Source organism: Grampus griseus (genome assembly GCF_964374135.1).
Source record: "Grampus griseus genome assembly, chromosome: X".
NCBI lineage: Eukaryota > Metazoa > Chordata > Mammalia > Artiodactyla > Delphinidae > Grampus > Grampus griseus.
The window spans coordinates 44,990,912-45,012,578 of NC_138999.1; the positions used below are offsets into that span (position 1 = coordinate 44,990,912).

General features: G+C 44.7%; 1 protein-coding gene across 3 annotated transcripts in view; it reads left to right on the forward strand.

Moving 5' to 3' along the window:
* Positions 1 to 17,586, forward strand: part of MAGED1 (MAGE family member D1) — a 74,194-nt gene extending 56,608 nt beyond the window's left edge. For 2 of the 3 annotated variants that reach the window (XM_082681457.1, XM_082681456.1), the window contains 12 exons: positions 11,425 to 11,498; positions 12,210 to 12,938; positions 13,600 to 14,268; positions 14,401 to 14,464; positions 14,681 to 14,760; positions 14,989 to 15,080; positions 15,307 to 15,386; positions 15,478 to 15,520; positions 15,795 to 15,857; positions 16,431 to 16,545; positions 16,780 to 17,165; positions 17,375 to 17,586. In XM_082681457.1, the coding sequence (XP_082537583.1) occupies positions 11,454 to 11,498; positions 12,210 to 12,938; positions 13,600 to 14,268; positions 14,401 to 14,464; positions 14,681 to 14,760; positions 14,989 to 15,080; positions 15,307 to 15,386; positions 15,478 to 15,520; positions 15,795 to 15,857; positions 16,431 to 16,545; positions 16,780 to 17,157 (2,358 nt within the window). In that variant the 5' untranslated portion in view covers positions 11,425 to 11,453 and the 3' untranslated portion in view covers positions 17,158 to 17,165; positions 17,375 to 17,586. Of the gene's footprint in view, positions 1 to 10,748; positions 10,895 to 11,424; positions 11,499 to 12,209; positions 12,939 to 13,599; positions 14,269 to 14,400; positions 14,465 to 14,680; positions 14,761 to 14,988; positions 15,081 to 15,306; positions 15,387 to 15,477; positions 15,521 to 15,794; positions 15,858 to 16,430; positions 16,546 to 16,779; positions 17,166 to 17,374 lie in introns of those variants that run through there. The other variant, XM_082681455.1, reaches the window with a different exon arrangement.
* Positions 17,587 to 21,667: the final 4,081 nt, after the last annotated feature.

Sequence of the window (21,667 nt, forward strand, 5' to 3'; positions counted from 1 at the left end):
TTTTTTCCCTCTGTCTTCTTCCAATATTTTTCTTTGTTTTTGGTTTTCTGCAGTTCGAATATGATGTTCCTCAGTGTAAATTTTTTAGTATTTACCTGCTTGGTGTTCTCTGAGTTTCTTGGACCTGTGATTTGTTGTCTTCATTAATTTTGGAAAAGTCTTAGCCATTATTATTTGCAATATTCTTCTGTTCCATTCTCTCTCTTTTCTCCTTCTAGTGTTCCAGTTATGACATAGTTGTATCCTTTGAAATTGTCTCACAATTCTGGAATGTTCTGTTCTGTTTTTTTCATTCTTCTTTCTATTTATATCAGTTTGGCAAGTATCTCTTGCCCTGTCTTCAAGTTCATAAACTCTTTCCTCAGCTGTGTCCAGTCTACTAATGAGCCCATCAAATGCAGTCTTTATTTCTGTCATGAGATTTTTTTATTTCTAGCATTTCCTTTTGATTCTTTCTTAGGATTTCCATCTCTCTGCTTACCTTACCCATCTGTTCTTGCATGTTGTTTGCTTTTTTCATTAGAGCCTTTAACATATTAATTGTAGTATGTTAAATTCCCTAATAATTCCAATAGCTCTGTCACATTTGAGTCTGATGCTTGCTTTGTTTCTTCAGACTTTTTCTTCCTGCCTTTTGGTGTGCCTTGTAATTTTTTGTTGAAAGCTGGACAGGTCATAGGAACTGAGAGAAAGAGAAGCCTCTATTGTGAAGATTTATGTTAATCTTGCTAGGAGTTGGGCTTTGTTTAAAATTTACTTTAGCAACAGGTGGCAGAGGCTTCATATTCCTCTAGCGTCCTCTCCTCTCTTGACTTTGGGCTTCCTTAGAAAGTCTCTGTCTTGCAGCTCATTCCGCTATAATCCACTATAATATAGTGGAGCCCTGTTGGTATGGTGGTATGGTGTGGGGGAAAGGGAGTGTTTTGTAATATTCCAATTAAATTTCAGTGTTTTAGTGGGCCTGTGACCCTTACAAGTACTTCTTCTTGTATAGTCCCCACATCTCCACCCACACAACTCTCCCTCTGCCACACACACACCTTAGGTGAGACAAGAAAGCTAGAGGGGGGCTGGAGTGAGAAAAATAATGTCCTACCTTCATGGCTCTGGGACAGGGCTCTGGTAGTCCTTCCTCCTGGAAAGTAGGGCGTTGTTATGGATAAGGCTCTGGGCATATTTCACAAGGATAATCACAAAGACTCTTACCCTCCTCCTGCTGGGGCTGCCAAGGTGTCTTTCTCGTATCTTTACTGTGAGAACCTGGTGAGATTCCTGGAAATAAAGCCCATGAAAGTGTGCTTTCTCAACAAGACTACCACTCCCAGGAGTTTCTCACTCTCATTCTAGTCCATATTCAGCCTCTAGCAGTTTGTCAAAATTTTCATTTAAGAGTTCCTACAAGGTTATGGCTCTAGTGGCTTCTGCCTTAGGTAAGCAGATCTTGTCTGTGACTCTTGATTTGCCTGTCCCTCAATATTTCAGGATGGTGGTTTGCTCTGAAACCTTGTTTCTCCTTGAAGTCTAAGAAAACTCATTGACTTTTAGTTTGTTTAGCTTTTTGTTCTTGTTAGCACTTCTTTTCAAGACTGTATCTCTAGCCTCATATTCATTTTGGGAAGAAAAGCAAAGAAGAAGTAAGAAGTCAGTAGATATTGTGGGTTACTGAAAAAAGGAGAAACCTAGACCCTGTGTTACAGGGATGGGAAGAAACCCAAGATAGGTTTGTAAGATCCTCTAGCAATGTGGCCTTGTGCCTCACTTCTTGGGTAAGGCCAGGAAGAGGACAAGGACAAGACTACAAACTAAAAATGGTTGTGTGGTATCTATATGCTTTCTGAGCTTTGGGCTTCCTCACATAGTTTCTCTCAGCTCAGGATATCATGGGAGTATAAGAAGAATATGTTAATCAAAGACAGCCTCACAGAGATGAACATATGATAGGAGTAGCAGAATATTTCCCATGTATATGAGTGGGATATGACACCCTCAGAGAGAGTCAGACCCCAAAAGGGGCTTTGTGGTAAAGAATTAGGCTCAACTCAACAGCTAGCTGCTTGGACAAACATTGGTAAACCAGATATGACATCATGTCATGCTGGCATGGACATGTGATACTCAACATATATCACTCATCCTGATGTTTTGACACTAAGATACCATAACTTACAATCCCAAAGAATGGGGTGAGGGGAACTTCACACTGCTGGAGTTGAGTTTCAACCACTCAGTAGATTGGGAACTTGACAGAATTCAAGTTGAATTGCAGAGAAAAAGAAAACTTACATTTCCTGCATACCTAAATTTGTCAGATAACATCCATACCTGATGAATAACGAGCAGCAGAAAGTATGTGATAAATGCTGAGTATCACACACAAATTTATCTATTCAAAATGTGGGGCACGTGGTGCTTACTGGTTGAAAACCACAGTGGTCTTACCTCTAGGCAAGAGTGACGTCCTGTGAGAAATTACCTCTGGCACTTTGATGGGTACCAAATATAAAGGGAACTAGGTATTTGAGGAGAAAAAAGAAGTTCTAACATTAAGCATTCTTCTCTCTGCAGACTGAAATCTGCCAATAGTGAGGTGTGATTCCACATCATTCCTCCTTCTCCCTCTCCCCCATCCCCCTTCCTCTTCCTCCTCCACCCTGCCCCTCTTACTTCAGACACTCCTCTTTCCTCCCTAGTTATTTTCTCTACACCCTCCTTCCTCTTTCTCTTCCTTCACCTTGTTTATTTTCCTTTCTTTTTCATTTACCCCTTAATCTCTCTATCTCCTTCCACCTCCCTTTCACACTTTTCCATCCTACATCTCTTCTCCCTTATGCATTCTACTTCCTCATTCTCTTTCCTCCTGCTTTGTCTATTTCAACTTAGTATCCATTCCTTCTCCATTCTCTTATTTCTCCTTATCTTAATAATTCCATTTACTTGCAACTGCTATTGTCACTCATTCTTTCTTTTTCTTCTTTCCTTCCTCCCTTCTCTTTCTCTTCATCCCCTCTCTTTTCAACTTTTCTCTCTCCATTTCTCCCTCTCTTCATGCATCCTTCTAGCAATAGGATGATGAAAAGTGAGAGAATAGAATGGAATCGAGGTGTACTTAAAATGGTAGAATCAACAAGAATAGGTGATGGATTAGATTTGGGAACAAGGCAGAAAGAAACATGAGTAACTGTAAGTAAAATAGGAAGAGAAATAAACTACTAAATATGTTGTTTGAAAGCTACTTATAAAAAAGCAACAAACATTCTAAATGGTAAAATCATTTCAAGAAAAAGAAAGGGATGTTACTTTTTCAGATTATTGCCCAATATTGTTTTTGTTATTTCAGCAACTCATATGAGACATCAAAATGACTGCAATATATATTGTTAATTAAGTGATCAAATTATTTTTTCTTATAGTATGATTTTACATTAGAAATCTCAATAGTTATAACTTTTTTAAAAGCCCCCAACTAGAATTGGGGGCTTCTGCTTCCAGCAGGAAGAGGTAAATGGTATAGATGTACTCTTCCCTATTTGTCACTGAGCATTATATATAAACCAAACGTGTGATGACCCTGAAAGTAGGAGATAAGATGGCATGCTCTCTAGGGAACTTGGATCCCAAGCAATGATGTGGTGGTGAGTTCCTTGGCTATGTAATTAGGCACCTGGTCTCTCCCAATCAGGGTGGTATCAGTAAAAGCTTAATATGGAGCTGGAACTCTCACTTAGCCCTCAGTAACAAGAAGCCCCTCTCTCCCAGGTGTCAGTGGAGGCTGAGTAGGAATGTGGACTTCCACCCACATGTGGTAAACCAGAAGATTTAAGTAAGATTCAGATCCTTATAAGATGCAAAATATCCTGGATGCAATTGAAAATCAATTGTCATATCAAGAACTATGATAATCACAACTGGAATGAGAAAAGACAGTCAACACACACCAACACCAAGATGACAGATATTAGAGTCATCTACAAGGGTTTTTAAACAGCCTTGATAAAAACGTTTCAATGAGCAATTGTTCATAGGACACATGAAAGAATAGAAAGTCTCAGCAAAGAAATAGAAAATCTTCAAAAGAATAGAAGATATAAAGAAGAATTTTAAAAATTTAGGAACTGAAAAATCCAATAAATGAACTTAATCAATAGATGAACTCAGCAGCAGAATAAGAAGACAGAAGAATGAATTAGTGAACTTGAAGGTGAAATGATAGAAATTATATCTGACAGAGAAAAATAGACTGAAAAACAAAAATAAATAGAGCCTTCAGGTATTTGTTGGACTATTGCAAAAGATCTAACATAGGTGTCATCATAGTCACAGAAGGAGAGAAGGAGGAAGGGCTGAAAAAGTGGCTGAAAACTTCCCAAATTTGGAGAAAAGTATAATCAGATAGACTCAACATCATCAGCCAACAGGATCTAACTGATATTTATAGAACACTCCACCCAACAACAGCAGAATACACAAAACTCTGATGAAGAACTCAAAGAAGATCAAAATAAAAGGAGAGACATACTGTATTCATGAATTAGAACAATCACATAGGAAAGATGTTAATTCTCCCTAAATTGATATACAGGTTGAATGCAGTTGCTATCAAAATTACAGTAAGATGCTTTGTAGATATAAATTATTCCAAAATGTGTAGAAAAACAGAAGAACTAGAATAATAGATAAAATAATTCTGAAAAAGAAGAATAAAATTCTATCCAACTTCAAGACTATTGTATAACTACAGTAATCAGGACTATTGCAGTATTGATGGATGAGTAGACACACAGACCAGTGGAACAGAATAGAGAACTCAGAAATAGCCTCATGCAAGTATGGCCAACTGATTTTTTACAAAGGTGCAAAGATAACTCAATGGAAGGATTATCTTTTAAACAAATTGTGCTGGAATGATCAGATGGATTTCTGTAGCTCTGCCTCTCCCATACCCCCAAATAAAACTCGACCTAGACCTCAAATCTCATTCAAAATTTCAATCCAAATGGATGATAGACTCCCATATAAAAGTTAAAACCTGGGCTTCCCTGGTGGCACAGTGGTTGAGAGTCCGCCTGCAGATGCAGGGGACACGGGTTCATGCCTTGTTCCGGAAAGATCCCACATGCCGCGGAGCAGCTGGGCCCGTGATCCATGGCCACTGAGCCTGCGCATCCGGAGCCTGTTCTCCGCAACGGGAGAGGCCACAACAGTAAGAGGCCCGTGTACCACAAAAAAAAAAAAAAAAAAAAGTTAAAACCATAAGTCTTTTAGAATATAATATAGGATAAAATCTTCAGATCCTTATGGCTTGTTGAAGAGTTCTTAGAAATGACACAAAAACCACAGTCTTTGAAAGGAAAAAAAAATCAATAAATTGGACTTCTAAAAAATTTGCCACGTGACTCTGTTAAGAGGATGAAAACACAAGCTACAAACTGGGAGAAACCAGTTTGCGAACCATATATCTGACAAAAGACTCGTACATAAAATATATAAATTCTCAAGGTTCAACACTTTAAAAAAAAGAAAGAAAACAATCAATTGAAAAATGGACAAAAGACATGAAGAAACATTTCTCCAAAGAGGATATATTGATGGCAAATAGGCATATGTTAAAAATGTTCAACATTATTAGCCATTAGGGAAATGTAAATTATAACCACAATGAGTTATTATTTCACATTTATCAGAATTCCTAAAAATATGCAACACATGCTGCCAAGGATTTGGAGAAAATAGATCCACTCACATATTGTTGGTGGGAATGTAAAATGATACAATCACTCTGGGAAAGTTTGGCAAGTTTCTTATAAACCTAGCATGCTCTTATTACACAATCCAGCAATTGCCCTCTTGGGCATTTATCCCAGAGAAATGAGAACTTATGTTCACAGAAAAAACTGTACAAAAATGTTTATAGCAGCTTTATTCTAATAGCCCAAACTGGAAACCACACAGATGTACTTCAGTGGGTGAATGGTTAAACCAACTGTGGCACATCTATACCATTGAATAGTACTCAGCAATAAAAAGGAGAAAACCACACAACTTGGATGTATCTCACAGGCATTATGCTGAGTGAAAAAAGTCACTCAAAATGTGACATACTGTATGATTCCAATTTTATAATCTTCTTGGAATGTTAAAATTACAGAGATGGAGAACACATTAATGGCTTCCAAGGGTTAGGGATAGTGGTGGGAATGGAGGTAAGTGTGACTATAAAGGGGTAGTACAGGGAAATCTTTGTGGTGACAGAATAGTTCTGTATCTTGGTTGTTGTGGTGATTACTGTGGAAACCTCCACATGTGATAAAGTGACATAGAACTATACACACATGTGATACCAATGTCAATTTCCTGGTTTTGATATTGTATTATATGTATATAGATGTGCTCACTGAGGGAAGCAGCTAAAGGGTACATAAGACCTCTCTGTACTATCTTTGCAATTTTCAGTGTATCCATAATTAATTTTTAAAATTTAAATATTCTTAAGTATGTTAAAGTGGTAGAATTAATAAAATAATTTGCTAAGAGCAGCTGGCCCAGCTGTATTTCAAAAATCATGCCATAAATATTGGCATGGTTGGATACTATTACTGTCACCACTGAATAATACTGTATACTGGATGCTGCCCTTGGCCCTGCTACCAATGCTGCGCCTAGAAACTGGATTTTCTTGCGGTTCCTGCTCCCACCATCACAGATATGGCATTGAATTCCATCATTGAATCTTTGAATCACTCCTTTCAGATCAAGTGTTAGGTTGGAATTATGACTGTGCAGTAGAAGACTTGACTCGGCAGGTCTGGGGTGTTCAAACCCTGTGCATTCCGAAAAATGTCTGCACATTCCAAAGAAAGGTCCAGCTCTTGACAAACCCCTGGGAGATAACCTCTAAGCCTTTGGCATATGGTGCCTGATTAGAGTCTCTTTGTTCACCCGGGGCTTTGGGCCAACAGATGGTTTATGTTAAGAGTATGATTTATAGTGGGACCTTGAGCCTTGCGGCATTAGTTTGACCTCTGCACAGGCTGAAGACTGAGTAAACTAAGGTTAGCCACCCAGGTGTTCCATGCCTACGTGACTGACCTCCAGTAAAATCCCAGGCGCCAAGGCTCAGGTGAGCTTCCCTGGTTATCACACATCTTGCTGGGAGAAGCACTGCCATACAACTCCACTGAGAGAGGACAACTGGAAGCTCATCCCTGTTCTCTCCTGGACTTTGACTTAATGCATCTTTTAGCTTTGTGGATTTAAATCGATATCCTTTCATTGTAATAAACCATAGCCATGAATGTAGCACCTATCCTGAGTTCTGTGAGTGCTTCTAGTGAATCATTGAACCCGATGGTGGTCTTCAGGACCCCACCACACTGGTAAATCCTAGATCACATTCTCTTAGCTGCTAAGGGAATGTGCATAAGTGAATAATATATCTGGCCTTTTTGGCAGATATATTCTTGCAGTTGGAACTGTTACATAGTATAGAGTATACACACTTACTAAAATGTGAAAAAAAACATTTGCAATACATCTAGCTCTAAGGGATTTCAATAAGCATCTGTAGGACTGTACCAAGAAGTCCGCAAAATAATTAAGACAAAGACAACACAAGAAAAATAGGTAAAAGACTTGCATAAGTACTTTCCAAAAGAAATCCAGTAGGTCCATTCTTATATGAATATGTGGTCCACTACTTACTTATCAGAAATGTAAATTAAAAACAGAAGGAGATACCAATAAAATACACATCAGATTGGAAAAAAAATTGGAAAAGTCTTATGACACCAAACGTAGAGTATATCAGTCTTACTCCTGGGCATCTGATGTCATAGGAATAAATATTGAGCATTAAAATATAAGGATATATGTACGAGTATTTTATTGCAATGTTGTTGGTATGTGCTCCCTCCCTCCGCCAAAACACCTGAAACCAAAATGAATTACCATCAGTGAGGAAATGGTTGAATACATTGTGGTCCATCCCTATTATGGAATATTATGCAGGAATGTAAAAGAATGAATCAGAGGTAGATTAGCATTAACTAAGATAAATCAGATGCATTAAAGTGTATATAATATGATCTTAATTTTTGTAAAACAAAAAACATGGAACATGTTTGGACATAAAAGGATATAAAAATGGCTGTTAAAAATGCATGTCTCAGGACTTCCCTGGTGGCACAGTGGTTGAGAGTCCACCTGCCGATGCAGGGTACACGGGTTTGTGCCCCGGTCCGGGAAGATCCCACATGCCGCCGAGCAGCTGGGCCTGTGAGCCATGGCTGGCTGAGCCTGCGTGTCCAGAGCCTGTGCTCAGCAACGGGAGAGGCCTGCGTACCGCAAAAAAAAAAAAACAACCATGTCTCAGATGAGGGTATAGAGGTGAAAGAAAGTGGGAGGCAGTAAGTAAAAGAATGCAATTTAAAGTATGGCATATATAATGTAATCCCATTTATGTAAGAATATATATGCATAAAGTGTATGAAAAGGTAGCATCAAAATCTTAATAGCAGTTACCTCAAGGTAGTGAGATTTGGAGTGATGGCTACTTAATTTCTAAAATATTTAGGTAATGTTTGAATTTTTAATGATGAATATGCATTATTTGTGTAATGAGTAAAAGTAAGTGAATTCATCACAGGAAAGAAAAAAGAGTGCCTCTCAGGTTTCTTGCATAAGCAGTAGGGTGGATGGTGGGATTCATTCATTCATTAAATATTTTTTGAGCATATAAAATATGCCAGGCATCATTTTAGGTGCTAGGGATACAGCAATGAATAAAACAAACAAAAATCCATCTCTCTAAAAGAGAGAGAAGGGCATGACTAAAGGAGAAACACAATGTGCTGAGGAGGAGGATATATGGGACCTGTTAATAGTAAAAATACCAAGACAATTGCAGAAGTGAGGTAGTCTGTTGGATTATAGATCTAGAACTCATAAGCCAAGTCAAGAACTGGAAATACAGATTTGGGAGCAGAAAGCATATAACATGGTGTTTCAGACCTTTCCTGAGTCTGATCACGTCCCACTGCAGACACTTTACAGAGGAAGTGCTGAGGAAAAACAGGCAGCTTGACAGGGGAGGTTGCTATGCAACAGATGAGGAAAGTCATCCAGCCAGGCAGAATTGATGTTGGCCCTTGGGGACCAAATGCTGCAGTTCTTCCCAGCATTAGCTTCCTTTCATATGTTGGCTCCTGGCAGGAGCTGATGCAAGAACAAATGTGAAGTGTACAAAGATCTACCTTGGATTTTTGGAGAGTATCAGTTCAATTTGAGTCATTTCACATCTGTATATCATTTTCTGCCTTTTTGAGCTTCTCCAGTCATTCTGGAAGTGCAGCACGTTTGTTGTTGGGTAGGACCCCAGTAAGTACTACTTGTGCTTCCCGTTGAGAAGCCAGGCTCAGAGAATTCCAGTGGCCTGAGTGGGCTCATGCAGCTAGTGACACACTGGTCCAGCACTCCATCCCACGAATTGAGGCCCAGCCCTGGAAGGAAGCAGGGCAAACGTTTACTCTTAATCAAGGCTTGCCATGGCTCAGACATACAGGTGCCTTATTGTCCTGGCTGCTCCAGCAGGCACCAGAAAAGCCTCAGGGACAGCGTTTGTGCCACTCATAGCAAAGAGGCCTGACGGAGCAGGGAGTGGACCCCAAGGAGCAATTTGCACACTGGGATGGACCCACGTAGAGCAGGCGGGGAGGGGGGAGCGGGGGACTTCCACCTGTGCCCTCCGGGATGCAGAGCGTGAGCTTAGGTCTCAGGGAACAGAACACTTGCTTGCTTGGGACGGGTGCTGACAGAGCAGGGGAGGTGGGGCGGATCTGTTGCTCAAACTGAAGAAGGGAGGGTGCCTCAGTCCCCGGGCCAGCGATGGGGCAACAGGGGTTTTTAGGGTCTGGAAGACCCAGGCCCACATTTTGCATTTTCTGTTTACTGGCTCAGTGTCCTTGTCTAGTTCATGTAACGTCTGTAGCTCAGCGTCTTTATCTGTACAATGGAGATGCTGATATCCACCTCCCAAGGCTGCTGTGAGAGGAAAACAAGCTCCAGCGTAGATCGTGCTGTGAAGTACACGTTGTGCCCTTCCCTCCCCTCCTCCCCGCCTCCACACACAAAATAAATAGCTGGAGCTGCAAAAGGGCAGGAAAGAAGCTAATGTTTATGAGTCTGGAAGCTGTTGGGTGGGGGGGAAGATCATGTAGAGTCACGTGGCAGGCACAGACTTTTTCTACCTCCATTAATGTATCCTCTCTGGCCATTCCTTTTCCTAGGCCCCCTAAGTGGATGAGCTTATTTTTAGCAGGAGCCAAGCACTTGTTGCAATTAGAGACCCCACACAGAGACCTCCTTAATAGTGACCTAAGTGCTGCTAGACTAGAGGGTGGAGTTGCATGCCCACCTGACAGGAGGGGCCTTGAGAGGGAGGGATAGAACAGAGACGCATTGCGGAAAAGGTAGGGGGCCGGTGTGTGGGGCAAGGGGTGGGATCTAGAGGCACAGCGCATCTGTTTGGGGGAGGGGATATAGAGGAAGGGGAGGGACCGCTGTAAACTGTCCACCTGGTTGGTGGTGGGGTGGTGTGTTGGCAAAGGGGCGGGACTGCTTCCCGCTGCACATGCGCAGCTTAGCCTTCAGGGCGAAGCTTTTGTTGGGGAAACGGGCGGGACTCTTATTTGGTCGGTCAGTTCTTGCGCATGCGTACAACCATGTGAGGCGGTGGGTGGTATATTAGGCGAAGAGGCGGGGTCGTCCTAGCTGCCGCGCTGGCATTTTCTCCTGGACAAGGAGAGGGTGCGGCTGCTGAGAGCAGAACACTGCAATCCCGATCCTCTGAGTCGTGAAGAAGGGAGGCAACGAGGGGGTTGGGGTTGGGGCCTGAGGCAAGGTGAGAATTAGCCCCCAGACAGGGCATCTTGCCCCCTGGTGCGGGCCCCCCATTTTTCATCCCGATCCCTTTACCCCGGATTCTGATCCCTCTTCCACTCCCCGAACCCCGATTCACACACCCCTCACCTGAACCTCCCTTATTCAGAATCCCTGTTCGCTCTCTGAACCCCTCCCATCGTTCAGAATCTCTACAGATTTCTCGACCTCGATCTGTACTGTTATACGATTCCTCCTGTTTGGAAAACTCCATTCAATTTCCCAAATGCGAATCCCAACGCAATCTGCCTGGATTCAGAACTCTTATCTGAACCCCGATTTGAAGCTTCTCCCCGTCGTAGCTTCTCGGGATTCAGAACCTCCATCCGGACACCCATTCACTTTTCGCACTCCGATCTGGCCCGTTCCCCTCACATTCAGCACCTCATCCGCCCCCACAATCAAACCTCAAACACCACCATCTCCCCAAATTTGTTCCTTCGCATTTGCCCTCTGTAGTATAATGCCCAACTCCTCCTCCACACCCCCCAGGCTCTGCTCTTGCCAGAGGGACAAGAACCATGTCTCAGAAAATGGACTGTGGTGCGGGCCTCCTCGGCTTCCAGGTGAGATCTCCACTCCCCTCCCCACCATTTCCCTAGCCGACAGTTCCCCCCGGGCCCCTTTGGCTGTCCAGACGCCTGGATCCGATTTTGCCTTCTTGGTGCCTAGATTCCGTCGTTTTTCAAATTCCCATGGTTTAAGGGCTCGGGGTGTGGGGGGGGTCGTCCCTTTTCAGCCATCAGTCCCTGCTCAGAGAAAGGGGAGACCCTGTTAGTAGTCAGGGCAATCTGCCCAGAGAATCCTGGTTGGGTAAGGAACCTTTTTTTTCCGTAGTCCTGAGGCTTGTAGAGCTCTCCGCCGCCCCCTCCCCCAACCTCCCGCCTCCACCCTCCCTTTCTCCAGCATTCCCCACCCCCTGCGACCCCCTTATTCTCCTCAACTCCTCAAGGCGGCACTCTTGCTCCGCCTCCTCCTCCTGAGCTCCTACCTCACTCTGCATTGCCCTGTTCTAACCTCACTCCTAGATCAGCACCCCCCATCCACTTTGCCCCCTCTCCTCATTTGGCCCCACCCCTTGTTTAGCCCCTGCCCCACTCAGCCCCTACCACAAGTTTTGTTATCCCTTAATCCACGCAGGCCACTAGATCTCTTCCTCAGCCTTCCTCTTTTTGCACCAACCGCTCGCCTGCACCTTCCCTGCATGTTCTCTCCCCTATCCTCCCAACCCCACTTCGCAGACCCAGAGATTTAATTTTTTTCCCCTGTATTTGCAGGCTGAGGCCTCCGTGGAAGACAGCACCTTGCTTATGCAGACCCTGATGGAGGCCATCCAGATCTCAGAGGCTCCGCCTACCAACCAGGCCACAGCAGCTGCCAGCGCGCCGAATGCTAGTCCTCAGAGTTCACAGTCCCCAACAGCCAGTGAGATGGCTGATATGCAGGCTTTAGCAGCTGCCACTAAGCCTAAGACAGCTTTTAAGGCCCAGAATGCCACCACAAAAGGCCCAAATGCTGCCTATGATTTCTCTCAGGCTCTTAATGCCAAGGAGACTCCCAACACACCGCCTACAGCAGCCTTTAAGTCCCAGAATGCCCCCCCAAAGGGCCCAAATGCTGCCTATGATTTTTCCCAGGCAGCAACCACCAGTGAGTTAACTGCCAACAAGTCGGAGATGGCCTTTAAGGCCCAGAATACCACTACTACGGTGGGCCCAAATGCCACCTACAATTTCTCTCAGTCTCTCAGTGCCAGTGAGATGGTCAGCACTCAGCCCAAAACAGCCTTCAGGGCTTGGAATGACACCACTAAGGCCCCAGTAGCTGATACCCAGACCCAGAATGTTAACCAAGCCAAGATAGCCACTTCCCAGGCTGACATAGAGGCTGACCCATGCCCAGGTATCTGTGAATCTGATGGTGCAGCTGCACAGACATCAGCAGATGGTTCCCAGGCTCAGAATCTGGAGTCCAGGACTATAATTCGGGGCAAGAGGACCCGCAAGGTGAGATCCCTGCTAGTTCCACTTTGCTTTGGGCGCTCTCTTTTCTTCTCTGAGGTTGTTCATTTGTTCTAAACAAAACAAAACAATATATGTAACTGTCTGTATTTGACTAGGTTGTAGGGGATGATAAAGGTGAAAGTGTTAATTCCTGTTCTCTGAGTGTCCGCAGACTAATGGGGAGATGAGACATGGACACATAATATATACAGCCTGTATGTAATTCACTTTACGTTTTGAAAGTAGCCACCATGTGTTAGGTCTTGGCCTAGGCACATTCACACAGGTTATCTCACTCACTAAATCTTCAAGGTACCTCATACCAGCTAGGGATCATAGTTTCAGTTTTATGAGAAGGAAACTAAGTCCCAGAGAGGTGAAGTGACTTGAGTGATTTGTCCAGGGTGGTACAAGCAGAGCCAGTGGTGGACATGGGAAGAGGAGAAGCCTCAGTCCCCACCCTTGGGTTGCTCCTGGCCTGGTTCAGAGATGAAACTCCTGCCTGGAAGACAGTGAAAGACAAGCCCAGGACTCAGGGTGACCATTGGCTAGTGGGTCAGGCTGTCACTACAGGTGAGGGTTTTAGGGGGCCTTCCTGGAATAGATATGGTGAGGACATAGAAACAGTTGGTGACCCTGACCTTCCTTTTCTCTGATGATGCAGATTAATAACTTGAATGTGGAAGAGAGCAGCAGTGGGGATCAGAGGCGGGCCCCACTGGCTCCAGGGACCTGGAGGTCTGCACCGGTTCCAGTTACCACTCAGAGCCCACCTGGCGCACCCCCCAATGTGCTCTGGCAGACCCCATTGGCTTGGCAGAACCCATCAGGCTGGCAAAACCAGCCAGCCAGGCAGACCCCACCAGCACGTCAGAGCCCCCCAGCTAGGCAGACCCCACCAGCCTGGCAAAACCCAGTTGCTTGGCAGAACCCAGTGATCTGGCCAAACCCAGTGATCTGGCAGAACCCTGTGATCTGGCCGAACCCCATTGTCTGGCCTGGTCCAGTTGTCTGGCCGAACCCATTGGCCTGGCAGAATCCACCTGGATGGCAGACTCCACCTGGATGGCAGACTCCACCAGGCTGGCAGGGTCCTCCAGATTGGCAAGGCCCTCCCGACTGGCCACTACCCCCTGATTGGCCACTGCCACCCGATTGGCCGCTTCCCACTGACTGGCCGCTCCCACCTGACTGGATCCCCACCGATTGGCCAGTTCCACCTGACTGGCAGAACCTGCGCCCCTCACCAAACCTGCGCCCCTCTCCCAACTCGCGTGCCTCACAGAACCTGGGTGCCTCACAGCCCCGAGATGTGGCCCTTCTTCAGGAAAGAGTAAGAACTGTAACTCCCCAGTCACTTCTCCCCCCACCCCTTGCTCTTTTCATTGTTGTCTTTCCATCTATAATTCAACCAAGTGTTCTGTAAATATCTTATAACTTTTATGATTTCCTTTTTCCCTCCCAGGCGAATAAGTTGGTCAAGTACCTGATGCTTAAAGATTACACAAAGGTGCCCATCAAGCGCTCAGGTAGGTATCCAGTGCCCTCTCCTGGAGCTCTGCTCTTCCCCTCACCCCGTGCTCTGTGGACATCTCTTTGCTTATGTGTCCCCTCCTCTTCAATCCCGTCCTTCCATGGTTGAGTCTTCCTTTTTCACTGACTGTGCTCCCCTGGGCAGGGCTGGCAAAGAGGTCACAGCTCTGTGGCCCCTGCTCAGCTCAGGTGCTCCCTCCTCTCTCCTACAGAAATGCTGAGGGATATCATCCGTGAATACACTGATGTGTATCCAGAAATCATTGAACGCGCATGCTTTGTCCTGGAGAAGGTGAGAAGGCAGCCCTGAGGAACAGAATGATGGGGAAAGGTTTTTTGGTTTTTGTTTTTGATAGATATCATGGGAAAGTCTTGATTTAAAAGATTCATGGGATTCCTACTGGGAGTTTAGGGCAAATCTCACAGGGAGGCGAAGGAGTAGCTGAGTGTGGGTAGTACTGAGTGGGGGTAGCTTATGCTAGATTTTGTAATTTCATAGTCTGTTTTCTTGTCCCTGTAGAAATTTGGAATTCAGCTGAAGGAAATTGACAAGGAAGAACACCTGTATATTCTCATCAGTACCCCTGAGTCCCTGGCTGGCATACTGGGAACGTAAGATGGGAAAGGAGGTGGAACATTGCCTTTCTCAGTGATGCTTTTTTCCTGGAGTTTCGAGTAGGCCAGGGTCCAGGATTCAGGGTCACATAGCAGGTCATGGGCAGACCTGGGGTAGAATTATCCCCTAACTGAGGAATACTGGGGAAGCTAGATGGGTAAGCTGCCTGGGGTGTCTCATGCAAATGACTGCTGAAAATATATTCTTTTTGTACTTCTTTAGGACCAAAGACACACCCAAGCTGGGTCTCCTCTTAGTGATTTTGGGTGTCATCTTCATGAATGGCAACCGTGCCAGTGAAGGTGAGTGGCTGGGCCAGCAGCTGGGGGTTGGCTACCGCCTGTTTTCCACGCTCATTTTCCATCCCTTGTCTCCCCTTGCCTCCCATTGCAGCTGTCCTCTGGGAGGCACTACGCAAGATGGGACTGCGTCCTGGGTATGATTGGGCTCTCTCATCTCTTGCCTGTGTATATCATCCTTTGGCAACAGAGGATGGTCCCAGGATTGCATCAGTCTGGTGGTCTAAGGGAATTGGTTTGGGGAGGTACAGAGCCCAAGGATGTGACCTGGGTGGATGGGGAAATAGTCCTGACCTCTCTGCCTCTTCTCTTGTCTCTGACCTCTGTGCTGGAAAACTCTTTTCTTTCCTTTGGGCAATGTCATAGTGTGTGATTATGGATCCCTTTTTTTGTTGTTGTTGTTACTATCAGGGTAAGACATCCCCTCCTTGGAGATCTGAGGAAACTTCTCACTTACGAGTTTGTAAAGCAAAAGTAAGTGATGCCTAAGCAGCTTTGTCTGGTCTTCATGAATTCTGTGTGCTGGTCAGCCTCAGAAAACCCTTTCCATGCTCATTTCTTATACTAACTATACCTATACCTATGCATATACACACACATATGTACGCAGGAGTATTTATTGAGTATGCTCCTTGTGGTTGGATTTTCCTGCAGTATAGTGATCTTGCAAGTGGAGCCTGTCCACCACGCCCACAGTAGATATTCCAAAGGCTGAGCTTAGCTGAGGCTTTGCAATGGGCCTATCTGTGATTCAATGACAAGATTATAAGCACTTGGAGCTAGAGCTGTGACAGAGGGGGTGAAATTAAGTGTTGTCCTTTCTATGACCCTACTCAAGCCACCCTCCAGGCCTAGGTGACTGCTTTGTGTAGAAGCACTGGCACAGGAATTCAAAGGCCTGATTATTAGAGGGTAAATCTGTGTTTAGGAATGAGACTGGGGGGAGTTGCTACCTGAAATCTGGGATGTCAGAATCTCAGATTATTACGCATTGATGGACTATCATTCTGCCTGGGTAGAAACAAAGGCCTTTCTCCTCTTTCTAAGGTACCTAGACTACAGACGAGTGCCCAACAGCAATCCTCCTGAGTATGAGTTCCTCTGGGGCCTCCGTTCCTACCATGAGACTAGCAAGATGAAAGTGCTGCGATTCATTGCAGAGGTAATAGAGGAACTGCAAGACTCAATAGGTTAAGGGATGAACTATGACTGACTGGGAAAATTCCAGAGCAGGAATGAGATTTTAGGTATCACACACGGTAGGTACCACATTATTGGTGGTATTTGTTGTTACTACATAAACAATAGCACAAAGTAGGGTGCTAAATATATAGTAGGTGCTTCATAAATATTAACTAATACTATTATGGGTTTTATTTTCTATTCCTCATCTCAGGTTCAGAAGAGAGACCCTCGTGACTGGACTGCGCAGTTCATGGAGGCCGCAGATGAGGCCTTGGATGCTCTGGATGCTGCTGCAGCTGAGGCCGAGGCCCGGGCTGAGGCAAGAACCCGCATGGGGATTGGAGATGAGGCCGTATCTGGGCCCTGGAGCTGGGATGACATTGAGTTTGAGCTGCTGACCTGGGACGAGGAAGGAGATTTTGGAGATCCCTGGTCCAGAATTCCATTTACCTTCTGGGCCAGATACCACCAGAATGCTCGCTCCAGATTTCCTCAGACCTTCGCCGGCCCCATTATTGGCCCTGGTGGTACAGCCAGTGCCAACTTTGCTGCCAACTTTGGTGCCATCGGTTTCTTCTGGGTTGAGTGAGATGTTGGGTAGGTATATCACTTTGGATTGGGCACTTAGGGTCATTGGGAGATATAGAATCCATGGGAATGTATTTATGTGCTCTAGCTGGGAGTCCTAGGAAACACGTGGTGGGTAGCAGAGGGAAGTATGCGGAAGCAGTATTTGTTATTTATGTTCCTTACTATTTGGTATATAGCATTGACTTTTACATTTTTTTTCTTTTTTATGTTCACAGATATTGCTAATCAGTTGCAATAGTCTTTCCCCTGAGTGAGGCTGAAGCCTCAGAATCCTTCTAAACACAGCTATCTAGAGAGCCACATCCTGTTGACTGAAAGTGGCATGCAAGATAAATTTATTTGCTGTTCCTTGTCTATTGCTTTCTTCCCCCCCTTGTGTGCTGTCAAGTTTTGGTATCAGAAATAAACGTTGAAACTGCAAAGTGAATTAGATGTGCTCCCTGTTTTTTCTGTGTTTAGGGAGAGATCAACATGTTTATATGGGAGAGATGGGGCCTCAGTTCTAGCCTGAAGGGCGGATCAGCTTTCTGACTAACGGATAGGGAAACAAAGGAGGGATTGATGAACACGAATGTTAATGAGGTCTAAAAAAAAGTATGGTATTAAATATCACTGAAGTGACTCATATGTGATAGATATGCTGCTAGGTGTTTTGAAGTGACATTGAAAGATGAAATAATGAGAGAGGGTGTAGGTGGTCAGACAGTTGCATTTAAGAAGACGGAGGAGGTAGAACTCCAGGTAATAATAATAAAGTTCGGAGAGTGGGTAGTTGAAGGTAAGGGGAGATAACTGTTCCTGGAGATAATGTTCTGGGGACTCCAGGGTGTTCGTTATATTATCCATGTGGAAAGTGAAATGACCCCAGGATGGGGGCAGGAATAGGAGCAGAGAACATGATGAGCCAGGTGCCAGAGTTTCCTGTGTGAGAAGGAAGATCTCATACCCCTAGTCATATTGCTCATAAAGGGTCAGTCCCACTGGTGCCCCTTACTTCTGGAAATGCTGCCCAGGAATCTGCCTCTAGAAAGCCTTCACAGTCCCCACCCCCACAGGAACAGGGCCTCATCACAGAGACAAGTTCTTATGCATAGTGAAGGAGACCTCACAATGGCCACTTCTCCCCCTCCTGCAGGGAGAAAGAGGAACCTTTGTTGCTCAGGGAACAAGAATTGAGAAAGTAAGACAAAGCTCCATGCAGAGCCAGACAGTCTTTCGGCTGTGACTGTGAACGGGGATGGCTTGAGCTGCTGAGGTCTTGCTGGAAGCAGAGCTCCCTCGCTGAGGATCAACTTAGAGGCCATAACTTCCTCAGAGGCTTAGTGTTACCTGAGCATATGGGCAAGGGCAGACGCAGGAGCTCCTGGGGTAGAAGAAAGCAGGAGCAAAGGCAATTTAGCCTCCTGGGAAGGGCTCAGTAGTGGGCAGGGACAGTGTCCAGGGCTTCCACAGTTTTCCGGGTGACATTCACATTCTGAGAGGAGAGAACCCAGTATTAGCAGGAAGCAGCCAGCAGTGTGGAGCCCCCACCCCTCCCTGCCTCTTGTCCTTACTGCCAGGCTCCCCTCTTTCAGACAGGCCTGGATCCTGACCCTCTTCTCAGGCAAGTATGGGGGAACCTCAGCCAGAGAGGCCTTTTAGGCAGGGTTGCTCTAGCTGTGCGTGTCTATGGTGCCTCAGGTCTGGGCTGTGATTCCTGCATTTCTGGGTGCTGGTTATTCTACCTGTTGGTGGAAACACCCAAGCTCTGTGGGACTGGGGCTGCCTTTCTGCAGGGGAGGGTGCTTTCACCACGTGCCAGCTTAGGCCACAGAGTCCCTCACCTACCTCAGGCTTCTCCCGATGTGTGTTTACAGCCTCCACGTTCAGGTAGATGGACTCCACTTTGCAGCCTCAGAAAAGAACAACCCGTTCATCCATAAGCCACCCGGGTAAGCACAGGTCTTCCCTGAGGTGTCATTCCCTCCTCCACCCGTCACCACCCCCACCCCCAGCTCCACGCTGTGCGCAGACTGTGACTGCCCTTTAGGGAGGGGAATTTAGACCACTTGTGTGATGTCAGGGGAAGACACTAGGCCTAAGAGACAGGAATGGGGCATCCCCCCAGCTCTGCCCCTAATAGTCTCAGACTTCTCTGAGCCTCCCTTGCCCAGTTGTCAATGGGAATGAGAGATGACAAGAGATGATTTTTGCACCCTTCCCCAGCTCGTGTCTGTGAGACAGAAACCTAATAATAACAATGGAGCTCTGTGGATCCTCCTAGCTGTGTTAGGTGCTAAAGTGGTGGAAGAGTCCTGGGGCCTCTGCCTTGTGGGGACCAGTCCCAGGTAAAGTTTATTTCCAGAACTATGTGGTTATGGCAACATCAGAGGTGTGGAAGGTCACAAGGGAGTTCTAGGAAGCCTGAAGAAAGAGGAGGGTGGTATCATTGGGGCCTGGAGCGGGCAGAGGAGGCCCAATGTCTATGGAAGCCCCCTTAGCTCCATCCCTGTGGATTGAACCCTAATCCAGGCTTCAGTACACCATCTGCCCTATTCATATCCCAGAAGAGATTTGATTCTTTTCCTTCACTACTCATGAAATTCTGGTGCAATTTGGACAGTTGGCAAAATCTGAATAAGGTCAGTTATTGGTCTGTTAGTGTCAATGTTAGTGGTCTGATTTTGATTATTGTACTGTTTTCTGTAAGAGAATGTGTTTGTAACTTACTCTCAAAATATTTTAAAATTTGTGTCCACATGTATGTGTGTATAGAGTGTGAGAGACAAGGAGAATAACACAAATATAGTAAAATACTTACACTGGAGAATCTAGGTTAATTGTACACGGGAATTCTTTTTACTATCCTTGCAACTTTTTTGTAAGTCTTATCAGAATAAAAAGTTAAAAAATTATTTTTACTTTAATATTTACTGAAGTTCACTTATCCAACATCTACACACACTCCTTGCCATTGCACCCTTTGGAAATATATATATATATATATATATATATATATATATATATATATATATATATATATTATATGAATATATAGGATATGCATCCAGATCTAAGTCCGGGGATAATGGTTCATCCTAATTAGCAGAGATTTTGAATGAGGACATTTGGGAAAATGGACACAAAACAGATCTAGGGAAGTGGTATATGGACTTCTTGGAACCGGTCCGGAGCATGAGACTATTAGTGTTAGATGTGACTGCTCACATCAATATGCTTTCAGTAATCAGGTGGGCAATATGACCCATTCAGTGGAGGTCAGTAAACCTCTTATCTCAGACACTCCTGTGCTTCCTTAATGGGCACCTGTAGAAAGTGGTCATGGTGGCATGAACAGAGGCTATACATGACCTCAGCAATATGGTTTCACTCAGCAATATGGTTTCACTTTACAAAGCCTTTCACTTACAAAGGCTGATGTGACCACCCCCGCTGCTGAATGCCCAACTTGTCAACACTGTACTGAATTCCTGTTACATATCAATCTCAAGGGGACCAGCCAGGTACCTGGGGGTAAGTTAATTAATTTGGAGCCATTATATCATGGAGGAGTTAGTTGGCTTTATAATTTCTCTGGAATAAGTGAGTATTCTAGACATGGATTTGCCTTCACTGCCTGCAGTACTTCTGTCAGTACCACCATCTGTGATCTTACAGAATGTTTTATCCATAGTTGTGAAATTTTATGCAGACTTGCTTCTGATCAAGGGACATTTTAAAACTAAAAAAGTGTGGTGATTGGCTTATACCTACGGAATTCGTTGTTTTATCATGCACTCCATTACTCATAAAAAATGTTGTCCTTATACAGTGGAATAATGACTCTATTGAAGACAGTTATGCCACAAGTTGAGAGACAACACCTTGTGTGTTAGAGGTGCTGTCCTACAATATATGCTATGTGTCTTGAACTAGCCACCATATACAACATATAATGTCATCTAGTCAACAACCAGAATTCCTAGGTCTAAGAACTGAAAGATGGAATTTAGAGTTGCTCCTAAAGGCCTATTCACAAAATGTTTCTGGTCCTTGCAACTTTGGACTCTACTGGTTTAGAATTTTTAGTAGGCACCTGGCTCCAAGCTGTATAGCTACCTTCAGTCATAAAGAGATGAGAAGTTTGCTTTCCCTCTGTATAAAGCCAATTAGCTGACGCAGATGGTCACCCCAATTACCGGATAAAGTTAGTGACAAATGGTGCTGTCAAGTGCTAACATGACTGATTTCAATCTTCAAGGGGAAGTAGGGTTGCTGCTACATAATGGGTGCAGAAAGGAGTGTGTCTGGAGACCAGGAGATCTTCTAGTGTGCCTTATCATGTCCCAACATGGTTAAAATTATTAAACAGCTACAGCAATCCCATACAGGCAAGGCTACCAATCTCTCAGACTGCACATAAATAAATGTTTGAATCATTCTTCTACATAACCCATCCAACCCAGTCAACCCATGCTGACTGGATGAAAAGAAACATAACAGGAAGAGTGAAGAAAGAAAGTTTATAT